The sequence below is a fragment of the Lepidochelys kempii genome, chromosome 2 (genome assembly GCF_965140265.1).
Source record: "Lepidochelys kempii isolate rLepKem1 chromosome 2, rLepKem1.hap2, whole genome shotgun sequence".
NCBI classification, from domain to species: domain Eukaryota; kingdom Metazoa; phylum Chordata; order Testudines; family Cheloniidae; genus Lepidochelys; species Lepidochelys kempii.
This window is the reverse complement of record NC_133257.1, coordinates 220,599,325-220,617,045: the sequence shown is the minus strand read 5'-3', so window position 1 is coordinate 220,617,045 and position 17,721 is coordinate 220,599,325. Positions and strand designations below refer to the sequence as shown.

The following is a 17,721-nucleotide window of genomic DNA, read 5'->3' as shown; positions in this document are numbered from 1 at the left end:
TCTCCCAGTGTAACTAGGGAAGTGTGCTCACCAGGTGTGGCTCATGCTGAGAATCTGGGGATACTGTTGAATCTCCCGCAGCTGTTAGATGACCATATAAGTGGCAAGATTGGCTTTTTCTGTCTGGATCTGGCCAGGACACTGAAAACATTTCTTTGGGATGCAGCCCTTGCTACTTTGAGATTCTTGCCTCCCTCTGAGCCTTGTACAGCTGAATTTATGGCACCTGCCTTTACAGACAGAAAATACAGTGATTCCCTGTCTCCCCCAACCTCTGCATAAGCATAATTAAACATCACACTAGCATATATTCTTTGTACATACATTCATATTCACATACATGTGTATTCTATAACTATAAATCCCCATTGCAAGAATTATTTAATATCTGATACATTTGCATTATAGAATTTAAAAACTTAGGTTTCACAGTAGTTCAGCAATCTGGCCACGCTAAATTATAAAACCTGTCTGCTATCTGAGTTCTGCTAATTTATTCCATGTCTCATAAGTATAATGCAAATTGGATACTTCACCAATAAATAATTTTAAGATGTCAAAATCAATCACCATTGTACCATGATGCCGGATCTGTAATCATTCTACTTTCTCTTTAGGCATATATTTATGAGAAATTTAAGAGGTAATCAATCACAACTTCTCTTACTTATGAATAAATAAGACACCTCCTGACTAGAACATTTCAAATGATCTTGCAAAGCTGAAAATGAGAAGTGAAGTTTGTTTATATATATATATAGAGAGAGAGGTGAATTAAGATTTATTGGGGCCCTGGGCACAAAAACAATTTGGGCCTCCCATGCCCCGGCAGCCATGCCCACCCACTTCTCAACATGGGCATAGTAGCCTCGGGCAGGAACAGAATGGCAGCGGCAGGGGCTGTCCTTTGCGGCGGAGGGAGCTCCTATGGTGATCAGCTCTCCCACTGCAAAGCACAGCCCTTCTTAGTGGTGCCAGCCTCTTCCTGGTGGGGGGCTGAGGTGGGCCTTAGCCCCCCCCCACTCACCATGGGGCTGTGTCCCCTGCTCCTCCTCTTCCCCCAAGGCCCTGGCCAGGCAGGAAGCTAGAGCTGGGCTGTGGTAAGAGCCACTCATGGAGCCCAGGCCACTGTGGGGTGCCTCGGAGCCTCCACCTGTCCTGGGCGATGCATCCCGTGGGGTGGGGAAACTGGCCAAGGGTTGCTCTTAGGCCCCCTGACTCCCAACCTAAGGCAAGTTGAGAGTCCGGGGCTCCCCACAGTGGCCCAGTCTCCCTGGGCGGCTCTTACCATGGCCCTTCCAGCCTGGCCACGGGGTGGAGTCTCAGGGGAAGAGGAGGAGCAGGGGATGGGACCACAGTTCCTGCACTGGTGTCCCCCACTCCACTTCTACACAGGTTCCGGCGCTGAATTGGCTGGGGCTCCTGGGCATAGGCATACTGGGCCCAGGCATTAATCCACTGCTGTATACACACGCATTATTAGTCTGTATTAGCTGATATTGCTAATAGTTGGTATTAGTTGGACTGGCAAAGTCCTTTGATGGCATACCAGCTGTTCTGTCACATCACTATACTATTGGATTTTTTGTTGCAAACCAACACAGCAGCATAGAATTCAAATAAACATTTCTCAAGTATCCTCACAGAGAAATTATCATTTTAGAGCGATCTGAAAAACAACACTCTGTGTAGTTTTTCAGACACAATTGCTTCACAGTTTTTCCATTTGAGTTGGGATTCATGCAATGACAGGGTTTTTTTAATACAACTCCTAAATATGAGTCTAGAAGAATGCCTGATTAATAATACTGAAGTCTTCTTCCCTTATTATAATTTGCATGAGAAATACTGAACATTTGGAAGACCTTTGATCCCATTATCTCTGGATTTGTGAGCCAAAATTTCTGTATCTGTTGTGTGAAATTATAGGGCCTAATATTGTAATCTCTCATGCTCATTTGCAAACAAAATGATAGTATGATGTAAAACTTACTAATATCCTGTAATTCTTTTTTACTGTCATGTAAGAAGCTACACTGCATGTACCCAGTGGTTAGGGGCCAAATCCTGCAGTTCCTTTAATTCATACTGGCCAGTGATGTAGGTGTCTCAAGTATTAAAAAGAACCCGGTGACAGAACTGTGCTAAAAAATACATGATTATTTTCGCCTCGGAGTAATAACAATAGTATATTTAGCTTTAGCACTTCTGAGACATAGATTTCAAAGTGTTTGACAAAGGTAGGTAGGTCATTTCCTCTTTCACAGATAAGCAAACTGAAAAGCCAATGGGGGGGATCACATTGACTACAAGGGGAGCAGTATGGAGCCCCAACATGACTCATTTAAGATAATACCAAGAGTTAGTGACAGAATTACAAATAGTCGTGTCTCCCCAACTCCTATTCTTGTGCCCTATGCACTGAATTGCACTTCTGTCCCCATCATTCTATGCCCTCTCTCTCATGTTAAAGATGGGCACTTTTGCTGGGGCCCCACTTTTGCCAATTAGCCCTCAGATGGGCTTCTCAGTTTCTTAAAAGTCCATAGTGCAATTTTTGTGTGTAAGGTTCAAAAGGGCAGGAAAACCTCGAGCAATCAGCTCATTGTATGACTGGGAAGAAAAAAGTGAGCTTGCCCTTTTAGTCAATGTTCAGTCTCACCCAGAATACTAGATAAGACAGTGATAAAATGCTTGAAGTTACTGATACCTATAAAAAAGAGAAACAGCTGGACTATATCTGTTTTAATTTTGTGGTCTCTCTTTCTCTCTCTCTAAAAGAAAATCTTTCTTGTCTAGAAGATCATAGGGCACACTGTGATTGTTGTGGCCATTTTGATGACAATTTAATACTGCTGGACAACTAGGACTTGATAATGTCAGTTTATCATGGCTAAAATATTGAAGCTTGAGTGCATAGAATTGTCTTCAGTGGGAGCTGTGGATAGTCAGCACCTCTGCAAATCAGGATCTTTACTGTGGTGCCTACATATGGATCTAGGTGTTACATATTAGGTACTCAAGTTTGTACATTTTGGCCCTTTTGTCCACAGACGCCCACTGAAGACTGACATGGGACAACCACATGCCCAGAGAAGACTAACATGGGATAACCAAAGCACAGCAAAACCAGAAAGGGCTAGATCTTTAAAGCTCATGTGTAAAATGGGACAAAATGCACAAAAGCACAGCAAGGAAAAGAGATGGCTGAATTCCCCAATGTTGGCTCAACAATGCCATTTCCACCAATGTGTTTATAGGTGTAATGAGTATGAAAGGGACTTGTGCTGGGACAGATTTATGGAAGAAAAGGAGTCACAAGAGTGATTATCACTTTATGGTTAACTTTTTCTTTACCGGTCTCATCTGAAACCAGCGGTGTCTTTCATCTAGCAACGGGATTGCAGTGCCACAGGATTAACTAACTAAATGTCAATGGGCCATTCTGGGAGGGAGGCTTAAAATTGTGTTAGAAGGGCCATTTCAGTAACAGCATTCTGAAACAATAGGAACAATGGAGTCAGAAAACAAATTGCCATTTCCTGGAAAATGTCTTCCTTTCTAAAAATATTAATAGTTACTGCCATGCCTTGAATTAAGTGATTTATCTAGACAGCACTAATGCACATTCTGCCAGTACAGGTGCTGGTGTACAGCAAAAGTTAAATGAACATCATCATGCATATAAGTAACCTTAAATAAGACAGACCAGCTATGTGAACTGCAAGGGAAGCTAAATGGTTATCTGAGTTGAATGTCATAAGTCACACAAAACTGTCATATGAAAAAGGATAAAAGTCCAAACTCTCTGTTGGAGTAGATTGGCACCACTCCAGTAAAGTCATTTGTACCATCAGAGAGTTTGACCCCAAATCTTTATCATTCAGCTGCCTTATATTAGAAGATTTGGTAGTGGGATATATCGATGTCTAGACATAAATGTTCCTGAGTGTAATGTAATTATGTCTCAGAACTCATTTCTGTTTACATGCTAAACTGCTGTGAGCAGGACAAGACCATCTAAAGAAATAATATTACAGGGAGAATATATAGTTTAAACATAAAGGCAAGATAATGTATTTCCATAACATGCACAAAAATAAGCAATGTTTCAATTAGGGGAGAGAGAGAGAGAGCGGGAGATGGTAAGAGCTGCAGTCAAATATCCCAGCAAAAGCTAATTTTTTTTCTGTAGGGACTTGTTTCTCATCAGTGCAATTTTATTGTTGGTATAATCATCTCTTACCATAATTCACACCCAAAGTGGTAAAGTGCAAATTACTTTCAAAACCACATCTTTTATAACCACAGAAAAGAGGGAGCGGGAGAATCTGGAAAATGAAGAACTGTAGCCCAAAGAAGTTTCTGTTGTACTGCTTTCACTTGCCAGCAAATCTTTCAGTGGGTACCCTACATCTGACATCCTTTTCAGAGGTTAAATGCAATCTATTATCAGATCTGTGTCCCTTAAAGAAAGATAAACAAAAAAACAGAGCAAACATTTTTTCCAAGAGATGTGTTATAGAAAAATGCATCTGATGTACTAAAGATGTAAAAGGACCTGATCCAAATATCACTGGAGTCAATGGAAAGGTTCCCATTGATTTCAGAGGGCTTTGGATCTGACCCTTAATGCAAACTAAATCTTCATCATTTCCATTCCATGTCTTTTCTTCCAAAGTACCAACAGAAAGAGATCCTGCACCTGTACTGGGCGTCTGAGGACAATGCAATAATCCCCTGATAAATTAATGTGTATTGAGCTATCCAAGATGACAAGAAGCCAGGATTCATTCCTTTTAATTTGCATTAGGTGATCAATACTGAATGTTCTACAGAGGAGTCACACTGTTGTGTAATAGCTTCCTAATTAATTGTAGCTTTCATTAAGGAATGCCGGGCATGGGCGTTATTTTCAAGTGTTTAAAGTGATTCTTCGGTTTTCTTGTAGTAATACTTAGGGGTCCTTTCAGCTCATTTTCAGTGCACCTGCCCTGACGTGTGAAATATTATCATGAAGTTGCTTTGAATGCGTCACTTGCTCTGCTCTGATGACTAATCTTTGGTGTCAGGGGACAGTGGATCAAAATCCGTCTCTGAGCGGATGGCAGGAGTTGCGGGTTGGAGATGGGCGCCTTCTGCGCAGACTTTGCGTCATTTGAAACCCAAAAGGAATGTAGTCTGTGGTGGACACGGACACTCAAGGGGTCACCTCCAAGGAAAGGCTCCTTCCGAGGGTCAGAGGGAAAGAGGAAGGAAGGGATACTCAGAGTAATTGACTATTGATCGCAAAGTACAGCTGGGGGGGGGGGGGGCTGTCACGTGTTTCACATAACTACAAGGAAGTAATTAGATTTAGGCAAATGAAGCTCCCTTGGCCCTCCCCATCTCCAGGTATATAAACTGGAGAGCTCTCGGGCATGCATTCAGACACGCTAGGAGAGAGCCGCGGAGAGCGTCGCGCTTCCCCATTGCAGTAAGTGCGCTCAGCCCCCGGGACGCGCCAGCCGCTGTAGCACATTCCTCTGTGCGGAGACTCTGTTGTTAGGACCTAGGTGGTGATTCCTCCTGCCCATTGCTTTGCTCGTTAGATCTTGTCTATGCGGAGATGCGCGGTTCCTCTTGGGACGGATGCGGAGGGGGAGAGGAGTTATATGCCGTACTCACGCCTTTCTTTTCTTTGTTACAGCAGACAGCAACTTCGAGCAACTGGCCGGAGGGCTCGGGACACTCGTCCGCCACCCACCCACCGCACTAGGGGTACTGCCTAGCAGGAGGAGAGGCGAAGATGAAAATCCTCGTCGCTTTTGCAGTGCTTTTCCTAATTTCAGCGCAAGTATTTGCAGAAGAAATCGGAGCCAATGATGATCTGAATTACTGGTCTGACTGGTCCGACACTGACCAACTCAAGGTGAGCTAGAGAGCCTGGAACTGCTCAGCTCATGCAAGTAAGTCGAGGGGCAGCTTTTCTAAGTAAATGCATGAGCTTTGGGCGCCCGTCAGGTGAGAGGATTCTGATCTTTGTCTTGCAGTGTGTCTTATCGTTACATTTCCTAATTTATAAACGCTACAACCCATTTCCGTTTAAGACCGAGAGGTGACGACTGCCAATGAATTGCTGGGTGACTGCCAGCAGTTAGCCCTTTAATATGCGGGTCCAGCGCGTTAAACGGTTGCTGTCTTTGGGTGGCTCCCAAACCCGCTTCTGGTCCAGGTAACTGCGTGCCGCTTTCACACCAGGTTTAACAGAGGTTCCCCCTCTGCGAGAGCAGCTTGCGAGTCGTTGCTCTCACGAAGGGAAGGGAGCCGAGTGACCTCGGGGAAAGCTGTTACGCAGTGAATCACCTCGCTCCCAACGCAGTTCGCTGGCGGCTCTGAAGCCGTAACGTGTAGACGGGGAGCTCCGAGCAGGGAGGGAGCGGGGCGATGCAGCCGCAGTGAGACGGGGACGGGGGCGTGTGCGCTGCGGGGACATTACTCCCAGGTCTGGCCGAGTCGGGTGGCCCTCTGTGGGGTGGGCTTGGCGGCGAGCCGGGGGACCACACTTGGCAGTGCCGCGGCAAGGTAACTTTTGCCTCCGCGTGCAATAACCCAACCGACCCGCTTTCCCCGGGACGTACGAGTGGACCTCGTTTGAAAAATAACCCGGCCACAGGACCCTACTCTGGCGACACGTGCCTCCTTCCCGCTCCGTGCGAGCAGCCGGCTCCGCCGCCGGCCACACCCAGCGGGGGCGCCCCGGCCCAGCGAGAGTGAAAATGCCCGTCCCCCCGCGCCGGGCCTCCTTCCTCTGAGGCGTGGCCGCGCCCCTGGGGCCGCTGGGCCCCGCGCTCGCCGCGTGTCTCTTGGCCCGTCCCCGTTCCTCTGCGGACACCTGTTGCCAGACGGCCGCTGCCGCGTATTCGGGCGCCTACCGCAAAGCGTGTGGCCTGCAGCCCGGGCACGTGGCGGTTCCCCTGGCACTGGCCAGCCTAGCTGAGGCGGCCGGGGGAAGGTGCCCAACCCTGATCGGACCTGCACGCACAAAATAGTTTTCCTCCAGGCGAGCCACCAGAATCCAAACGGATCGAAATCCCCCTTTTGGAAAGCAAGGCGCCGCTCCGGCTCGATCCCGGTTCAGATTGCCCTTACCCTACAGCCGCTTCTTCTCAAGCACTCGCGGTGCAGAGTCCACAGGCAGGCAGCAGGCGTGCCCGGTGCAGCACGGACCGGCAGCCAGAAGTTTGTAACGGGGCTGCTGGGGCCTAGTCTTAATTTGCTGGATGCTATTCCGGGGACTCCCCGGGTTTTTTTCCCCCTCCCGGATCTCCAGGGCTGTGCTGCGTAAAATGCTGACACTCCCCTCTACATTTCAGGAGGAGCTGCCCTTACCCTTGGAACACTTTCTGCAGAGAATTGCCAGGAGACCCAGACCCCAGCAGTTCTACGGGTTAATGGGCAAACGAGATGCTGGTGAGATTGCATTCCCTTTCTGTGCTAGAGGACTGATTTACACACATCCGAACCTAGGGGTCCGTTAGCCTCCTGCCTTTTAAACCACTTCACAATTCAATTCTCTCTGCTATTGGGGAGGCACTATAGGCATTTCGGTTCATGTAGTGTCTTTGAACTGGACTGCACCCAGTTTATGACAACTCATTTTGAAGAAGAGGTAATGAGGATAAAATGGGAATTTGTTTCAGTTTTTTTCTGTCATGAGTGAGACTTACAATCACCCCTGGCAAATTGCAGTGGGGGAGGTTTAGATTGGATACTAGGAAAAACTTTTTCACTAAGAGGGTGGTGAAACACTGGAATGCGTTACCTAGGGAGGTGGTAGAATCTCCTTCCTTAGAGGTTTTTAAGGTCAGGCTTGACAAAGCCCTGGCTGGGATGATTTAACTGGGAATTGGTCCTGCTTCGAACAGGGGGTTGGACTAGATGACCTTCAGGGGTCCCTTCCAACCCTGATATTCTATGATTCTATGAAATGTAAATCTGACCCTAAATGCTTTGAGAAAGCAAACACACAGATGTAGAAACCGATTTCATTTTGCTTCCCAGGGTACAATCAGAATAAATTATTTTGAGTACCATTTTATGTCCGGATTATTTTCAGGACCATCTCAAAGGTACATCATTGTAGACCTCTTTTCAGCATAACTATCCGTGCCTTTTATAATACTTTATAATTTGTTTTTAAATATAAATTAAATGTACTCCAGCTACTGTAAGTGTTTTTTATTTTATATAAAATTAATCCATCATTTGGAAAAACAGCGGACATATGATTTGGTCTTTATAGTAAACAATTCTTAAGTGCACACACATTTTGTAAACACAATTAAGAAAATGATCAAATGAGGTCTTGTGGGCTGGAATGTATGCCTTTAAATTATTGTCCTGATTTCTAGTTCAAAAGGTTTACTAAGAACGGGGGAAATAACTTTCATTAAGACTCAAAATAGTTAACTAATTGTGTCTTGATTTATAGAAGATATTATATTTTAGTCATTAATATACTGTATAGCTCAATGATTGATCTGGCAGTGAATTATTGCACTAATTCTCCAAGACTGGGAATATACAGATTACAAGGTTGTTTCTATTTCTTCATAGAGATCACTTTTTTATATTTATCACTATTAAAGCTACTTTTTTTCCCCTTCCTCTAGGATATGGCCAAATCTCTCATAAAAGTAAGTTGGAAAAGATTTTTTCCTAAACAATTATCTAAACAAGTACAAAGTGAGAAACTGAATTGTTCTAATTTTGAGGTTTCTATTGTGTCACCATAGCTTGGAATGTTAGTGTTTCTTACTAAAAACACTGAAACCAAGAGTGGAAGAGAAATATTTCTAGCTCTGGGTTTATCAAATAATATAACTAGAGATAGGCTTGATCATGGTTACCTACTCTGAACAGCCCCTCTTTGGGGCTGTCTCAGTCAGTATGGGATTACTCCCAAAATCAAGATACATGGATTTAGATGGCAGAAGCAAGCAAACTATAACTTCAGATCCCTGGTTTGATTCCTGATCCAAAGTTTACACTTGAGATATATCAATGTTCTAAATTAAGTTATATTGTATCTAACTGATGAATGAGTTGTCACATAAGCAAGTGCACCTGCCAAGATGAATCAGTGGCAACATGAATCAGCGTGGACATCTTCATTCTTGTCTGTCACCCAGGAGAAATCATATCATTCACACTGAGATGTATTTTTTTCCCCCTCTGGAAGTGTCGAAGATGCTTAGATGAAATCCAAAAGCATGGCTTTTAATAAGTAAAGATTGATGATTTTAGATTTTGTGAGACCTTAGCTATCCAAGGAGGTTAAAAACATGCCAGAGTTCTGTGCTAACGGCTAGACTTTATCACTGGGATTACTTGTCTGAATGACAACTTTAAAAGTCTCATCCTAAAGCTCATGCCAGATAACCAGATGTAGCTACTGGTTGAAGCCAAAATTATAGCCTTCAAATGTCGTCTTTATGAAGATCAGAGAGATTGACCTCTGAGAGGTTTTATGGTAATTTCCTTGATTGTGTTCATAATACAGGATAAAACTCTTTCCAAAGAGGAATTTGCACACTTTGTTCACATCAGAATAGTAAAATAGAAGTAGATCCTTTTCAAAGTGTTTCTCTCGTTGTTTGAAATCAGGCTAGCTACTGCTACAGGTGCCGCATACATTATGGGCTAAATCCTGCAACTCTTAACAAGCCTCAGTGAGTGCTTCCAGGGTCACAAATGGAATAAGGACTGCAAAATGTGGCCTCATGAGAAAAGTTAAAAATCCTGTATAGGCCAGGCTGTGGAGCCCTAACACATTTACTTCTGTGTAGTCCTTTGACTAACCAGCATGACTAAGGACTCCATAATTTGGCCCATAGAGTCCTTTGGTCCATATTATTTTATGTGAAATAATTCATGGAACAGATAATCCAACAGACCCAAGATACAGGAAGCAGAAGTCTGTCAAGCTATAGGGCCTGATCAGTCTTCTTTTGAAGTCACGGGAAGTTCTACCATTGGACTACAATGAGGTCAAAATTGGCATCAGTTATCTGGTCACGGTCTGTTTTTAGCCACAATGGAAAGGCACTTACTAGCTCTGGATCAGACCCGATGAGATAGGTGAGGATGATGTGCATTCTCCATTTATACTACATTTCAAGTGGTATCAACTTTAGTAAGTAGGAAGAATATTTGGAGTCTACATCTTCCTTGTATGTCTCATGAAAACAAATTGCCTCAGAAAAACTGCATATTGAAAATGTATTAAAACACCCCCAAATATATTTTTTCAGGGTATAAAACAGACTCCTTTGTTGGACTTATGGGCAAAAGATCTTTAAATTCTGGTATGTATAAACAATGGCTAAGACTAAAACTACCTCTTAATTCTACTATTACCGTTTCATTCTCTCCCAATAAACTGAAGAAGCAGTCTTGACGTGAGGCAATTCATAAATGACAGATGAGCTCTTATAAGAGGGGGAAAAGTTGCTTAATAAAAATATTTTAATCTGAAGGTCATTTCAGTGCTTATGAAAATGAGGGAGGATGGGCAGTAGCTTGAGCCAGGCACAGTTCATAGGTGCCATCTAAATTTCCCTAAAGAATTCTGCTTAAGCCCCTCAATCCTGACCTGTAGCATCCATGTTGTTCCAGTTCTCAGAGGATTTGAACCTAGATCACCTCAGGTAGAAGGTGCACTACCTCCTGCACCAACTGACTTTTGGAGGTTTTAATGGGAAACTGTTTTTATCTTGTACACTACTGACTGTGAGCTTAAAGTCCTCCCATCAAAAGTGGCCCCACCTTTTGCCACAAGGTGTAAAGGTTTTATTTGTTAAACAGCCACAACTTTTGTGAACTTTTAATTTTACATTCAAATAATGACTCAATAAACAAAGTGAAGCAGCACTTTAAACTACCGAAGTATTGCAGACAAGTGCTCACCATGACTTTCCCTCCCATTTCCCCATATTATCTACATTTCCCTTAAATCTTGCCTGTTTTTATTGTGAATATTGCATATGGATAACTCCAGTCGTCAGTTGGCTGTAACTTGCCTTATCCACAAAGCATTAGTTAGCTATCCAGAAAAAGATTTTTTTTTTAAAGTGATCTAATGCCTGTTTAAAGCTACTGAAATAATTCTCACTGTTTTGTTAAATGGATTATAAGTTAAATGGCCACAAACATTTTGATATTACACAGGTGCACATTGTAAACTATTTTCTGTAATTACAGTTGTCAGTGATTTTATTTTTAACTAGACTGTAGTCAAAGATGTAATATAGGTCTCTATATCCTAACTAGTTTTGCAAATTTCCCTGAATCAGGAGCAATTCAGTATAGTTGCTCTTACTGTGAGGGTAATAGTAATTAAATGTACATATACTTGTAATACATATTTGCTGCTATAATAGCAAATGGCATCAAGTGATAAATCTGCTTCAGTTTACTTTGGGATTAAATTTACCTTATTATTTTAAGTATGAAAATCGGAGATGCAGTGAGTGTAAAATGCTCCTCTTTGATTACTTTCAAATTTGCTGGTATAGTTAGAATACAACTATGTGGTTAGTTAACTATAACCTGGACGAATAATGAAGTTGTAGACAGTCAGGCTTTTTAATAGTAACATACCAGCCTGATAGGTAAACCAGTTTCTTAGAATTTAGCATTCATATACTCCTCTGCCTAGTTGGGAAATGAGGATGGAATAGTAAAGGTTTGATTACGTTTCTGTTAAAAAGTATGCAATTCAACCACAACTGCAACATTGTTTGCCCCTATACAGATCAGGAAAAGGTTCCTCAGGAAGATTTTCTTCATTTAAGAGTAAAGTTACATGTTGGAAATGTGCTGGGTTTCTCCCCTCGCTGGCTAATACAGTTTCTTCAGAAAATTACTAAGTCCTGGCATTAGGAGAGGCTTTGTATGGAAGCTATGCTAATGTCCCTTCTGGTGGGTGGAAATTTAAATTAGAGGTCCCGTGGTACCATAATCCTGGTGATTTGCCCAACATTTCCTGTCTCAGTAAAGCAGGTTCCAATATGTAATGCCTTGATCTGCAAAAAGTTAATGCAGGCAGAGCCATGCACCCACTCAGAGCCTCATGAAACCTATTAAATCAGTGGCCTGCAGATAGCCATGATAACTAAATAACCATAAATGCCAGGGGAATTTATACTGATAAGGGGTACAGAAATTGCAGGTACTGGGGGCATGGCAGCACCCACTGGCTTGAAGTGGTTTCCATCATATATAGGGTTTAGTTTGTTCAGTGGTTTTCAGCAGCCCACTATAAAAATTGTTTCAATACCATTGCATTTCTTTAGCAGAAAGTAAGATATTATCAAAACTTAACCAGAGAGTAATGTTTTAGTGTTTAATTAGACACACCCTGAAAGCTGTTTCTTTAATTTGGGCCTTCACTTGGTTTTTCCTTAACTCCTATGGAGCAGAGTCATAACTCAAGATGTGCAGCACTGGATCCCTCAAAATTAGCAAGGCAGTTGCATGTAATAGTTATGCATCTGCATGCTTTACTGAGCATGGCTAGGAATATTCTTGATGTCAGAATGGGGGAAAGGTCTCCCTCATGATCCATGACACAGCCTTCTGGCTTAGAGGCAGATATAATTATGATTAAAAAGGAAAAGCAATGAATCCCCTAAAACAGACTTTTGGAAGATGCAGAGGTTTTGGTTTATGGCTGCTTGAAGAATTCCTCTAGAACAGGGCTTCTCAAACTTATTTGATCGGACCCTGCTTCTTTGTGTCTGCAGGCGTGCGCACGCGCACCCCCCCCCACCCCCTTTGGGAGGCCCACTCCATAGTTGAGAACTGCTGCCTTAGAACAAAGGGGGGAGGGTTAGCTCAGTGGTTTGAGCATTGGCCTGCTAAACCCAGGGTTGTGAGTTCAATCCTTGAGGGGGACATTTAGGGATCTGGGGCAAAAATTGGTGATTGGTCCTGCTTTGAGCAGGGGGTTGGACTAGATGACCTCCTGAGGTCCCTTCCAACCCTGATATTCTATGAAAGAACAAGGCACCTCAGTACTCCTCATTCTTTTTGCTGATGCAGACTAGCACAGCTACCACTTGGAAACCTGCTCTAGAACAGAGGCAGATGGCACAGCTGAGACCTCCCACCTTCTGTGAGGCACTATGTGAAGAAATTAGTGCCAGTGGCAAGACAGGAAAGCAATCCTAAAGACCCTGTGGGTTTGTGCTTTTCTTTAAAAAAGCAAAACTAGTATGGGAGATGCAAAAGGCTAGACCAGGACTCTCCACACACATCTCTCCCCTTACGGTGGAAGGGGAGATCAGCTGTCTTCACAGCAGCATCCACCATTCCCTCTGCAAACAGTTTGTTGATAAATGTGAGGCAGGAGTGTGTTGGGGCAGGCAGTGGGTGGGAGGTCTCTCTGAGGAGAAAGAACATAGTTCCTTCAGCTGGCCTTCTGGAGAGTATCAAGGAGAGGTGTGCCTGAGGGTATCTTAAGTTTTCCACCTGCCTCAGTGAGAAGGTCCTCCTTTCAGAGGGATCCTGGGGACAGCAGTGGTCAGTGGAATTCCTAGTAGCAAGGCACCATTCGAACCATCTGTCAAGAAAGCCACGGTGGTCATCCAGCATACGGAGCTAGCACAGAGGTTCAAAGCCTCCATGCAGATGGATATGACCTATTACAGACCCTAGGAGATCTGCAGTGGATTGTGGGTGAGCCCCATAGCTCACCCCTAATCTGGAAGTGACTTAAGGTCCCACTCCTCAGAATGGCTGGGATTGAGACTACTGGGGAGCTAGCATACACACACAGCTTCCAGGAGCAAACTGCATTGAGGAAATAAAGCATATAGGCCCAATCTTGAAAGGAGCTGAAAGCCCTCAACTTTTACTGACGTAATTGGGAGTTGAGAGTACTGATAATCTCATTAGGCTCAGGCCCTTAATATATTGCTCAGAACTAAATGGTGCAACACAGTGAAATGTGGTGATACATAAAACTTGCTATGTTTTATATGACTCCTGGTGCTTATTCTATTTATACAACACTTACACTTTTTTCCCCTAGGGTTCTCTGAAAAGAACACAGCACAGAATTACGAACGAAGGCGTAAATAAGACATTCCTATGTATTTATTAAACGTCATTTGTTTAAATGGCCAATGCAGTGTAATATAAACTATCCACTGTAAGGACTAATTATTTAATAGTTGTTGGTTTTTTGAGTTGTAAATTCAATAAAATGATTATTTTTCATAGTGTGGCAGCGATACGTGTTGTATAAATGTGTTTTAGGTCTAAAACAAAGACTCCCCATGGAACTGAAATCAGTGACATTTCACAACAAAGCACATTATTTGAAATGACCTGTAAAGATATGTTCACCAAATAACAAAAAAAGGAAATAAAATTATTTTGTTAATTTAAAGCAATCTTATCCGCTTCACTACCAGTGCAGAACAGAACTGATGTACAGTCTAGTGCCTCAATTTCTTTCCATGGTTTAAAATGTACTGTAATTTTCATATCAAAAATATATTTGTATCATTGCAGCATGTTTTATGTTTTGTGACTGCGTATATATATCTATTTAAACAAAAGAGGTTTGAATGTGAATCCAAAGTCTTCAGTTCATAGTCTGAAATTTTATGATAGTAACATTTTAAATAAAAAATACTTTTGGGATTTTGCAACATACCTTGGGTAGACTGGTGGAATTATTTCAAACCCAGAATCATCTGAAATAAGATGCAAACTAAGAAAAGATATTGGACTCTAGGAGCAGAAGAAAGCCAGTTATAATTACAGGACTTCATTTTGCTGGACAAAATATAAGCTTTCTAATGGGGGGGAGGGGTTAAAACTTTGAGGATTCTTTCTAGTTCTGTTTTTAGCGGTAGGGATTCCAGCCAGCTGCCCCTGAGTTGATATATTATGGGCTCAGTCATACAAGGTGCTGAGACCCTTCAATTTCTATTGAAATAAAGCTCAGTAGTGTGTAGAATTGGGTCCTATGGCCAAACTCCCCTGGATTCTGCAACTGTGGGGCCACAGAATTGTTCTGTCTTGAGGGCCTAACCAAATCAGGAACTGTAAAATTGTGAATTATACAGAAGCAAAATGGCTATTTGGCTCTCTCAAGTGTTCCTCTTCTACATAGCACAAAAGCAAATGCTGAAAAGCCACTCACATCAGGGAAAACAATACACAGCATTTAGTTAGCGTTTTACCTGTTCAAAGTATTGTACAACCAATAACTAATGCCACCTTATAGAGCTGGTCAATAATTTTCTAACTAAATGTTTCTGTGTTGGAACATTATTGAAATTGAAACATTGCACAGGAATGTGTCAATTTTGACAAAATTTGAGTTTGAAAAAAATTGAAATGAAGCATTTTTGATTTTTTACTTTGAAAAGAAACTTTACCTTCTGAAATTATTGTTCTTTTCTTTTGTATTAAAATAAAATATTAAAATGGAAAATGCAAGAAAAATGTTAAAAGTCAAAACCAGAATGAAGCATTTCAATTCTGTTTATATAATGTTTCTATTGATCTGAAACAAACTTTTTTTAAAAGCTTCATTTATTAGGAAATTTTTAAAAAATGACATTTTGTTCTGATGTTGAATGAAGACAAATTTTGAAATAGTGGAATTTTGGATAGATGGAAATGCCATTTCCCGATGACCCCGTTACTGGAAAGGTGGGTAAGAAATATTTGCCCCATTTTACACATAGCAATTTGCCCCAGACTCCATAGTAAGTCAGTGGCAGCAGGAGATCCTGATTCCCAAACCTGTGCATATTCCTCTAGCCAAACGTGCTTCTATCACATAGCCTGGAACCTGGTATCTTGATGTTCCATTCAAACATAACACTGTTGTAACAAACACTGTCTCCTGGATTTTTGTTTACTGAAGCAGGTATATACAATGATCATTTTGCTTCTCTATCACCACCATCCTCTAACTTATTCATTAGTAGTAGTAAGTGAAACAATGGGAGTGTACATTATCTGAAGCTTAATCTAAAGGAGAAGGAAGTTTTAAGTTTAAACCACATACTACCTGCTAGGCTAAACTGCCTGTTGTTTTCATTCACCTTTACTGGGCAGCTTAAATTTTAAACATAATTTGACTTTGGACAGAACTATTTATTGCTGCTGTCATTCTGTATGATGTCAGCTAGTGAGAGCAATTAGAGAGCTATGCCTGTATTGCAGCATGCCTTGCTTTATAATTAATTTCCTGCTTTCTGCAAGACTCATTCCAATATACACAAAGCTACACAACTGTTCTGGTGGTGACAGGCTGCCATTGCCCAGGCAGAATTGGATAGTCAACAAAGGCATTACCCAATAAAATGCAAAGCTAAGGAAACTTAAGAAAGAACCGTATAGGAAGGCAGCACTGAAAGAAGTCAGTGAGAGTCAAAGTCATCCCCATTTTATCTTCTCATTCAACTTTGTGCAGTAAAATAAGAATTAGGAAGTTCACCCTTGTAAAAAGACAAGTTGAGATTGGAAAAAGAACAGAAATTGAGGCCTCGTCACAGCACGTACAACTCACAATTTCTAAATATTCAGAGTATTGAAGTCAAATGCTTAGGATTAGAGTGTTCCTGCCCTAGCATGGATAGATGTGGGGAATGCAGGAGTCTTTCTTCTCATCTTGAGCACCTTACACAAGGATCAGGAACAATCAGTCCCTGTAATTAGGGAACTCCAGGGACTGGTCCTTCTTTGCACTCCTCAGGCAAAAATCATTCTAAGGGGTCATAGCCACAGAATGATACACTTTGCACATTCTCCCTGCACACTAGGGAATTGAGAGTGGGAGTCGCTTTCTTGGGCAGGTGTGGCTCTGCAAAGTTCTCTACCCAAGACTGTGGCTAACTGCCACACTTGAGCCTTTCCTGCTTACCTGCTGAGTTTGTGTTTAATATCCGGTCTAATAAAAGGAGGAAAACAACACAGAAATGCCTGAGTGCTGAGGCAATTTTAAAATTTTTAATTGCGAGAGTGATTTAAAAAAAAAACACTTGTTATTCAGAATACTCATTGAATGGCTCCCTCTGAGCTGTTGAGGGCTATTGTACATTTTCATGCTCTATTTAAATCCTTTTTAAAAACATTTGTTTATACACTTGGTGTAGCATAAAGAAATATTGTGTAAATCCCTGTACAAAACATCTTTAAAGACAAAATTTTGTCTTGATGGGCTTTAATAGTTCCCTTAGCAGCAATTTTGGCCATTGAGTTAACGAGCACTAGCAAACATTTTAAGCTGAGCATTACTGACAATAGGTCATAGCAGCTCCTTCATAATTGTATTTCTCTGTTATGTACGTGCAGATATTAGAAATGCATTGTTTGGATAAAGCTATACATTTGGTTATCAATGAATCTTATTCAAAATAGGTGCTACTGGAGTAGAGATTGCTAGGGTAGGATCTTGCTCCTGTCAGCAGCAGCACTGATGTCCTTGAGCTAGTCTACTTCTAACAATATTGAGAAAACCGCTTCAAACTGTTTCCAGGATGTTTTTGAAAAGAGTGAACTGACATGTTTGGCCAGAGAGTCTTACAAAACTATTCATTGGCCTGGTCTACACTGTGGGGGGGGGATCGATCTAAGACACGCAACTTCAGCTACAAGAAGTCGACATCTTAGATCGACTTAGAATCACTTACTGTGCGTCCTCGCGGCGCG

At 42.1% G+C, this 17,721-nt stretch overlaps 1 protein-coding gene across 5 annotated transcripts; it reads left to right on the top strand.

The window, feature by feature from the left end:
- Positions 1–5,193: 5,193 nt before the first annotated feature.
- Positions 5,194–14,698, top strand: TAC1 (tachykinin precursor 1). 5 transcript variants are annotated; one of them, XM_073329557.1, is made up of 6 exons: positions 5,194–5,271; positions 5,690–5,911; positions 7,356–7,452; positions 8,655–8,678; positions 10,296–10,349; positions 14,078–14,698. In XM_073329557.1, the coding sequence occupies exons 2-6, from the start codon at positions 5,789–5,791 to the stop codon at positions 14,125–14,127; spliced, it is 348 nt and encodes a 115-aa protein (XP_073185658.1). In that variant the 5' UTR covers positions 5,194–5,271; positions 5,690–5,788; the 3' UTR covers positions 14,128–14,698. The 5 variants fall into 5 exon arrangements, with proteins under 5 accessions (XP_073185658.1, XP_073185656.1, XP_073185661.1 ...); XM_073329555.1 differs by lacking the exon at positions 5,194–5,271 and adding an exon at positions 5,411–5,476; XM_073329556.1 differs by lacking the exon at positions 5,194–5,271 and adding an exon at positions 5,437–5,476 and having other exon boundaries at positions 5,693–5,911.
- The last annotated feature ends 3,023 nt before the right edge of the window (positions 14,699–17,721 follow it).

What these genes read in the sequence shown, in the direction of transcription:
- TAC1 (XM_073329557.1), top strand. Translation starts at nt 5,789, where the DNA reads ATGAAAATCCTCGTCGCTTTTGCAGTGCTTTTCCTAATTTCAGCGCAA. An exon ending in AATGGGCAAACGAGATGCTG is followed by an intron (nt 7,453 to 8,654) that starts GTGAGATTGCAT and finishes CCCTTCCTCTAG; the next exon opens with GATATGGCCAAATCTCTCAT. An exon ending in TGGCCAAATCTCTCATAAAA is followed by an intron (nt 8,679 to 10,295) that starts GTAAGTTGGAAA and finishes ATATTTTTTCAG; the next exon opens with GGTATAAAACAGACTCCTTT.